This window comes from Peromyscus leucopus, chromosome 20 (genome assembly GCF_004664715.2).
Source record: "Peromyscus leucopus breed LL Stock chromosome 20, UCI_PerLeu_2.1, whole genome shotgun sequence".
NCBI classification, from domain to species: domain Eukaryota; kingdom Metazoa; phylum Chordata; class Mammalia; order Rodentia; family Cricetidae; genus Peromyscus; species Peromyscus leucopus.
In genome coordinates this window covers 20,735,907-20,745,055 of record NC_051080.1, presented here as the reverse complement: position 1 = coordinate 20,745,055, position 9,149 = coordinate 20,735,907, and the positions used below count along the sequence as shown (strand labels likewise).

The following is a 9,149-nucleotide window of genomic DNA, read 5'->3' as shown; positions in this document are numbered from 1 at the left end:
GAACACTGAGGGCCCCTTCCTCCTGGTCCTGGGCAGTTCACGCAAAGGGAACACAACTCCCGCAGCATCAATAACAACCACAGATACAGTATGTCACTGCGTGTGTGAAGGGGAGGTAAGAGGTGATGCCTTCAAAGCGAGAGTCCACCGGGCCAGTGCCCCTCAGAGGCTGATGGCCATTCAAAGCGGGAGTCTGCCATGCCAATGCCCCTCAGAGGCCAATGTCCAGAGTGTTGGGAAGAATGAAAAAGAAACTTCACCTTGCAGAAGGGCAGAGAGTGAAAACCTGCTTGTTCTGCCCTCAACATGGGATTGAAGGGGACATAGCCCTCCTCATAATCGCCTTCGCTAGCTGCTTCTCACTTGACCTTAGTTTGAATCCATAGCTCCACCACCCCTGCTTATTTACCAGAAGGAGCCTGAGTCGGCATGTCAGAGACACTTGCATGTCCACTGCTTCAGCTCTAGCCTCACCAGCTAACCCGGAGGCAATGCAGGAGCAGATGCAGAGAATATGGTGTGAATACAGGGGAGATCGCATTCAGTCATGAAGAAATATGGAGTTACGCCATTTGCAAGAAAGGGGACCGAGGTTGGTGTCTTATGCGTGGCATGCAGTCAGTCGTGTTTCTCAGGTAAAGCATGGATGGCTAAAAGCTTACGGAGTAGGTGGAAACGGAAGATGCAGGCAGAGAAGAGGAAGAAGAACGCCCCAAGGGAGCTCAACAGACTTGAAAGTATTCTCAGAGTTGACGGTGATGCTCTGATGAGAGACGTCGAAGACATAGCAACTGTGGTGGTCCCCAAACAGTACCAGGAGAAAACGCAGTGTGCGGTGGACGATGAAAAGGAGACTGAACTGAAGAGAAACAAGAAGACCCTTCTAGACCAGCATGGACAGTACCCAGTGTGGATGAACCAGAGGCAGAGGAAAAGACTGAAGGCGAAGAGAGAGAGAAAAACGGGGGGAAAAGCAGAGCCAAAGCAGCGAAGGGCCTAGCCTGGTAGACCCTCGAGAACTGGAAAGTGGTGGCGCACGCCTTTAATCCCAGCCCGCGGGAGGCAGACAGGCAGAGCTCCGTGAGTTCGAGGCCAGCCTGGTCTACAAAGCAGGTGCCAGGACAGCCTGGACTGTTACACAGAGAAACCTTGTCTCGAAAAATCACACAAAAAAGAAAGAAAAACTGGAAAGCGTTCATGGGAAAGAAGTTCAGTTGTTAGGAATGTCTTCACTGATTTCAGCTCTCACTGAATGAAAGCTATTTGTTTTCATATTTTAGTTTTGTCTTAGATCTGTAATTCAAATCCAGAATAATTGATTTGTTTTGGGAACTTGAATAAACTACCTTCCGTAATGAAGAAAAAAAAGAAAAAGAAAGTGGACCGAATTGGAGAGAACCCTATTAAGAAAATTAAAACAGACTTAGAAAGTCAAATACAGCTTTTATCTCATTTGCAGAATTTAGATTCTATAAAGAGACATAAAACGCACACGCACGCAAGCACACACGCACGCACAAGCTACAGAGACACACACACACACACACAAGCTACAGTGACACACACACACACATACACACAAGCTACAGTGTCACCTGACAGAATGTCCTTGAGGCAGCTTCCAAAGACAGTGAGCAGCTCAGGGCAGGAGAATGACAAAGTCACAGAACAGAAAGGAAGAGCCTTGGAAACGGGCTGCAGTACGGGTGAGTCCTCACAGCCTTGGGGTCTGAAGTGGTCACATCGGGACTACAAACAAACAAAACACGATGATTCCTGTGTCTTTTTCTGAGAAAGAAAGGGAAATCTCTAAGAACCAAGCGGGGACTAAGAGATTGTACAGAGCAGTCATCTTTAAAAAAGAACCAGCTGGCCGGAGGCAGAGGCGGGCAGATCTCTGAGTTCGAGGTCAGCCTGGTCTACACGGAGAGCTCCAGGACAGCCAGGGATACAAAGAAAAAAAGGAAAAGAACCAGCTGGGAAGCCACCGAGCTTGGAATGGGAAACTCAAAGACAGATCAGCACAGTAGACGGGACTGTGGAGGAGACTGGTGACGGACTGATGGAGTTATCTAGAAGAGTGGAGTGGGAGGAGCCTAACGAACCTCTGCTTAGAGATCTAGAAAGCCATGGCCGACAGGGTTCCAGGCAGCAGAGAATAGCTGATGAGTGATCCCAAGCCCTAGACCCAAGAGGTCAGTGATGCCTCGGTGAGGCCAATAAAGGAAGATTCACAGATGGATATGGGAAGTCAGACTGCAGCCATCGGAGGAAAAGAGACAAGGTTAAATGCACCGGAGAAAACAAGGACCGCTTTGGGAGGGTGCGAACTATCATCAACAGAAGGCAGGATGCACTGGCATTTTATTTGTTGTGGGGCGGGGATAGGAAAGGACCTCCCTCTGTAGCCTCGGCTTTGAAGCAGTGAGCCTCCGGCCTCAGCGTCCCCAGTGCTGGTACCAAGGGCAGCTGCTTGTACCTTTGGGGTGCTGAGAAGCAGTGATTGACAGCGTGGAGCTCCACTCTAGTCTCCCAGAAGGAAGATGAGATGCGGTTGCATTCAGACAAAGGAGCGCCGTACAAGGGCTCCGCGGATGGGCCCTTGTCATGCACGCATGAGGGCGGGAGTTCATGCTCCAGAACTCAGGTAAAAATGCCAGGTGTGGTGGCGCGCATCTATAATCCCAGTGTTGAGGGGGGTGAGGCAGGCAGACCCTCAGAGTTCACCAGCCAACCAGTCAGCCAGCCTCACCTACTTGGTGAGCCCCAGGTGCCGGCCTTTCGGGAATCCATCTCAAAAAGCAAGGTGGATGGGATCTGAGGAATGACCACCTGAAGTGTTACCAGACCTACACATGCATACACATGCAGGCACCCACCCCACGTGTACACACACACACACACACCCATGAGATGCCTGCCACCAGAATAACCTCCCCAAAGGAAGCCCTTCACACAATGTACTCCAGACAGAATCAAAATTATTCTGGAGAAAAGACCAGCTATATAAAAAGGAGCCGCGGGCTCAGACATTGGCAAATATTTGGGGAGGAAATACATAAGTGTGGGCTGTACGACTCCGCAATAATGACTCCTAATTTATGGTGGAGAGGGACAGGCCAGCACTAAAATACTGGATGGTACCATATAATTTGGAAGAGGATGCTGAAAATTAAAGCTTTCAAATGCTGTCTGTTATTGAGGAGGAGGGCAAACAGACTGGGCAAGCTTAGATGCTGTTAGGTGCTGTGCTAACATTCTTTCGGCAAGCCCAAAAAATTAGCCCTGGGCAGCAAGATGGCTCCGGCAGTAGAGGTACTGGCTGCCAAGCCCTGACTACCTGGTGTCGAACCTGGGAGGCCACAGTGGAAAGAACCGATTCCAAACATTGTCCTCTGACCTCCACACACCCGCTACGGCACATGTGGGCACACACTTGAGCACACGTTAGGGAATAAAGAAGAAATGTGAGGCTGGAGAGTAATTAAGTCAGCTCTGAATGTACAGCTAAAAGGACCAAGCTCTTCTTAAAAGACAATTATTGGATTGAAAATTTAAAACACCTAGAGTACAAAGACCTATGTTGGATGCTTGTGTGTGTTGCATGTGTGAGTGTGTGTGTGTGTGTGTGTGTGTGTGTGCGCGTGTGCTCGAGCGTGTGTAAAAAATTGACTTTAAGGAAGAAAACTATTATCCTGGATGAGACGGTTGCTGGGTAACAATAGAAGGATCAGTTCTCCAGGAAATCTTAGCTGCTCTCAACTCATGTACAAGTCCCCCAGTACCTATAAGGAAGGTTCCAGAGTCCCTGGAATGTATCACAATCCTCGGATGTTCAAGCACCTTTTTTGAGGAGGCACAATATGTGTGTGTAAACTGTGTACAACTTCCTGTAGACTTCAAATGCTCTCTCAATGGCTTCACTTCTGTCATACAGCATGGGGTACCAGTAGCCCTTGTGCTGCATAGTTTGCGAATTGGGGGGGGGGTGTCTGCACACATTCAGTACAGATGAACTGTTTTCCATTTGTGGCTGTTTGGATCCGTGGACGTGGCACCCGAGGATAGGGAGAGCCCGTGGTACAACTGAAAATGAACACATGGAGAAAGAACACGGGTCCATGTTCACTGTGGCACAGTTTGGGGTCATCTCAGGGATGATGGGGAAGGCTGAAGGAACACAACAATACATTTAACACAACGAACATGTCACATCTGGAGTCCTCTTTTGGCTGGGGGACATCGTCTTTCCAAAGTGTTCATGGGATATGTAGAAAATATGCTGGATCATGAAGCCAAGCTTGACACTTTCCAAAAGTTGGCTCTCCAGGATTGTTGGAGCCTGGCTTTGAGATCCACACTGGGTGCAGGAATCTCTCTCTCTCTCTCTCTCTCTCTCTCTCTCTCTCTCTCTCTCTCTCTCTCTCACTCTGTGTGTGTGTGTGTGTGTGTGTGTGTGTGTGTGTGTGTGTGTGTGTGTAGGCCAGTGGTGAATCTTGAGTTCTTGAGTGTTGCCCCTCAGGAACGACCCACCTCTTTTCTGTTTCAAGACAGGCTTTCTCTTTGTCCTGGAGGTCACTGCTTAGGCCAGGCTGGCTGGCAAGTCCCAGGGACCCTCTAGTCTTTGCCTCCCCAAGCTGGAATTTCAAGCATGTGCCACCATGGCCAGCTTTTTACATGGGTCCTAGAGATCAGACTTGGTGTCAAGCACTTCATCACCTGGGCTCTCTCCCCAGTTCCTAGGCACAAGGCCTTTAGTAAAGCTGGATCAGGCGCAGTGGACAGCGGGTGGTTACAATGTTTTATCCAGACCCCCCTGGAACACTAGAGCTGGAGGGTCCCTCAGGACTGCTTGGGTGGGTTCGAGGCCGGGGGTTTATATTACTGCATTGGACCACAGTCTCATGGAGGTGTCCACTGAGGGAAGCCTGATGCTGATTGGGAAATCACTAAAGACAGCTCATGGTGAGGCCCATCTCCCAGCAGCCAAGGAGGAAGGCTGTCAGGCCGGAAGAGGAACTGGGTCACCCATACAGCATCCACCACAAGGTACATGTTGTGGACACAGTTCAAGTTCACAGAGTGAAGACACATAGTCAACCTGCCTCAGTTTACCTAAGTTGTCATAAGCCTGATAAGACAGAAGCATTAGGCACTTTCTAGTTCACATAGATTTCAAAAGTTCTTCTGCGTTATTTACTCAGTGAATTTTGCAAGAATAAAAATGGTGTATTACAGTTAAATGGTGTTCACTTGATACATTAAAGGTTGACTTAAAGTCAAAAAGTTAATTAGTGTAATTTACCACATTAATGGTTTAAAAAAAAACCATAATCTCAACAGATGGAAATTTATTCAATGGAATTTTCCAGTCAGCCAGGTGTGGTGGTTCACACCTGTAATCCCAGCCCTTGGGAGGTTGAGGCACAAGGGTGGCCAGCTAGAGGCCAGCCTGGGCTACATACTGAACACTTGTTTCAAAGAATAGCAGGAAGGCTGGAGAGATGGCTTAAAGGTTAAGGGTGGTTGGTGCTCACGCAGAGGACTTGAGTTCACTTCTCAGCAGTTCATAACTGCCTCTCAGTCTAGCTTCAGGGCACATGATGGTCTCTTCTGGCCCCTCTTCCTCTAGCTCTCTGTCTCTCTCTCTGAAAAATCCAGCAAGGTGAAACAAAACAAAATTTTGATATTCCTTCATTATAAAAATGATTTATCCATTGAAATTCATGTCCTTAACTTCATAAAAATGTGTGTAAACAGGAATGTGTAAATGTAGATAACACCAAACACTCCAGCACAATATAGGAAGTGTTAATTTAAGAGAAGAAGCTGACTGATTAAATTAGTTCTAGGAAATTCTTTTCAACCCTGTGGTTTGGTCCTGGTTAGCATAGTAATACAGGAAAAAGTTCTAATTAATGCTATTTGCAGATGCTATGACTATGTAAACAGAAAATACAAATTAGAAGAGTCTAGTAAGTTTGTTTAATATAAAAAACACAAAATTTCATTCTTAAAGGTTTATTTTGATTATTTTTAATTATTTGTATGTGTGTGTGTTTAAGTGTGTATATGCACATGAATGCAAGTTCCCTTGGAGGCCAGAAGAGGGCACCAGATCCCCTAGAGCTGGAATTACAGGTGATTGTAAGCCTCCTGGTGTGGGTGCTGGGAACCAAATTCAGATCCTCTGCAAGGGTGGTGAAAGCTCTTAACCGCTGCGCCATCTCTAGCCCCCAATTTCATTTTTATATGCCATCAACAGTTAGAAACTGTAATTTAACAGTATGTGTCAGTTATTATGAATTCTGGAGATAGATGGCATCCGCTGTACCACAATGGATACACTTACTGCTAACGACACTGTGTGCTTGAAAGTGGTCCAGATGGTGAATTTTATATTAACTGTGTTTTACCACAATTAAAAAAAAAATGAAACTCAGAGGCAGTAAATTTTTAAAGGAACACAAAGAAATGTTTAGCATGAAACTCAGGGCAGAGTCAGACCTGATGGCGTACACGATTGTAATCTTAGCACTCTGTAGGTTGAGACAGGAGGCTTGCTGTGAATTGGAGGCCAGTGTGAACGATACAGTGAGATTGGACCAAGCAGGGGTACATAGTGACAAGACATCCTCAGAGTCAGGGTGGTGCGGCTTTTGCTGGACTCAGAGGGGTGAGTGCGTCATGGGTGAGGACTTTGCTGTGGGTAGGGATGTCATGATTCTAGACACTCTTTGCACAGCCAACACAATCAGATTTTTAAACCTTGAAAGGTTGTAAACATGTGTGCAGGACCAGCCTTGTGGCTTGCAAGATAAAGACTGGAAGTAAGGGTGTTAGAGTCTGTGCTGGGGCTGGACCCAGAGGCCAGGGGAGGGACCAACCTGGATGTGAGCTGTCAATACCAGCAGTCATGGGGTACCCAAAGAACCCAGGGTTTTGATCTGGATTGTCTCTTGTGCCCTCCAAAGATGGCAGAAATGACCGTGATTCTGGAAGGTTCCTTGGCAGAGTTGGAAGACCTGTGTCATTTTCTGTGTGGCCGTGGAGTGAGGGGTTTGGGGGGACACTGGATCCTTTCTTTCAGAGCAGCGGTCTGAAGATGGCCTGTCACCCCTGGAACTCGTGCTGATTCTGTGGCCAAGAGAAACCCGAGCCTTTCTCTTGCGACTGGTCAGTTCCCGCAGCAGCGAGTGAGCTCTCGGGCCTGGGTAAGACATCGAGAGAACAGGTTGTTAAAGGCGAGACTGGCCCGAGTGTCTTGTGTATGTGTAGGTATTGCGGTGCACGTAAGTGTGGACAATCAAGTTCATACATGCAGAGCCCAGAGTGCATGAATGGGGGTCCCAGACCAGGGAGCTATGTGTCCTCTTCCATTTTCCTCTACCTTATTTCCTTGAGATAGGGTCTCTCAGTGAACTGGAAGCTTTGGCCAGATTGACTGGCCAGGGAGTTTGGGGGATCTGCCTGTCTCTGTGCATGCTACTGGCATGCACAGCCAGGGCCAGCTTTTCTATGAGTGCTGGGGAACCAAACTCAAGTCCTCATGGGCAAGAGCACGTGTTCTAACCACTGAGCAATCTCCCTATCCCCTCACGTTGGCTTCCTCTCACGGTCGATGCCCTTCCAACCTCTACCAGGTAACATGGCGGCACAGGGGCCTCTCCGGATGTGGCTGCCTGCTCCCAAACTTCCCAACCTTTAGAACTCTGAGCAGCAAGCAAGGAACGTGTTTCCTTTACGAATGACCAAGCCTCAGGAATTCTGTTACAGTGATTAAAAACGGAGAAGATGACGAGGGTTTGGAGGAAACATCCATCCCCACGAGCTCCAACTTTGGGCGTGGGAAAAGGCATTCTGTGTATTGGCAGGATGTGGGGCTGCCCTCAAGGAGAGTTCTCTTGTCCCTACATATGTCCCTGGCTCTCTGCCCACCTGGCTAAAACTTGGAAGCTAGCTCAAGGCTTGAATTTGGGCAGGAGGCAGTGGAGGGCCTGGGGCCATGGGAATCAGGTGTGTGTATGTGGGGGGGGGAGGCTGTGGGGGAGGGGCACGGAGGTGGCAATGACTGTAAATTTGATGGAGGACAGTGACCATACCCTTCCATGCTGGGGACTGGAGAGGCCACCCAGGCTAGCTGAGAGGACTTGTACATTCCTTGCTGTTGGCCTCTCCTACCCTCTCCCACCATGGTTCTTGGCTGTGATGGTGAGCATTCCGGTTGGGGCTGCCGACTTCCCAGCCTGTGGTCCTCAGGTGCCCCCAGTGGCCAATGGAGACATTGCACAGTGAACCACAGGCTAGGCCCTGTCAATGGCCTTCTTATTAAAGCAGATTTTCTTACGCAGAAAATTGCCTCTGAACTTTTTTTTTTGTCTCTGAGTGGACTGCTCTGACCAGCTCTCTTCCCTTCACGCTTGCTGGAGTAAAGCCATGTGTCCTTGCACTGTAAAGGGTCTGCTTCGTAGCCTCAAACCGGCCAGCGGCTGGCAGTGGCCCAGGGGCAGGGACCCACCACCAGGCAGGGTCAAAGTGTGTGCCAAGTCCCAGAGGACAGCTAGATGTGCTTCAGGGTGGTCTTCATCATCCCACAAGGTGGGCCGGGAGGACCCACAGGCTTGGAAGGTGTGACTAGGATCCGGAAGTTGAGTATGACTCCGGGTTTCAGCTTTGGGACGTGACACACGGTGGTGGCACTTACTGAGGGGGTTCGGAGGGAGAGATGGTGTCTTAGTTAGGGTCTTTATTGCTGTGACAAAACACCATGACCAGAAAGCAAGTTGGGGTGGAAAGGGTTTATTCACCTTACACTTTCACATCATAGTCCGTATTGGAGGAAGTCAGGACAGGAACTCAAACAGGGCAGGAACCTGGAGGCAGGAGCTGATGCAGAGACCATGAAGGAGTGCTGCTTACTGACTTGCTTCCCCTGGATTGCTCAGCCTTCTTTCTTTTTCTTTCTTCTCTCTCTCTCTCTCTCTCTCTCTCTCTCTCTCTCTCTCTCTCCCCCCACCCCCGAGACAGGGTTTCTCTGTATAGTTTCAGTACCTTTCCTGGATTTCGCTCTGTAGTCCAGGCTGGCCTCGAACTCACAGAGATCCACCTGGCTCTGCCTCCCAAGTGCTGCGATTAAAGGCGTGCGCCAC

The 9,149-nt window shown here is 48.9% G+C and overlaps 1 protein-coding gene across 1 annotated transcript; it reads left to right on the top strand.

The window, feature by feature from the left end:
• The first annotated feature begins 646 nt into the window (after nt 1-646).
• Nucleotides 647-1,000, top strand: LOC114682750 (uncharacterized protein C12orf31 homolog). The gene has a single exon (XM_028856737.2). The coding sequence runs from the start codon at nt 647-649 to the stop codon at nt 998-1,000; it is 354 nt and encodes a 117-aa protein (XP_028712570.1).
• The last annotated feature ends 8,149 nt before the right edge of the window (nt 1,001-9,149 follow it).

Excerpts from the sequence above, each read along its gene's own strand:
- LOC114682750 (XM_028856737.2), top strand. The coding sequence starts at position 647 with ATGGCTAAAAGCTTACGGAGTAGGTGGAAACGGAAGATGCAGGCAGAG.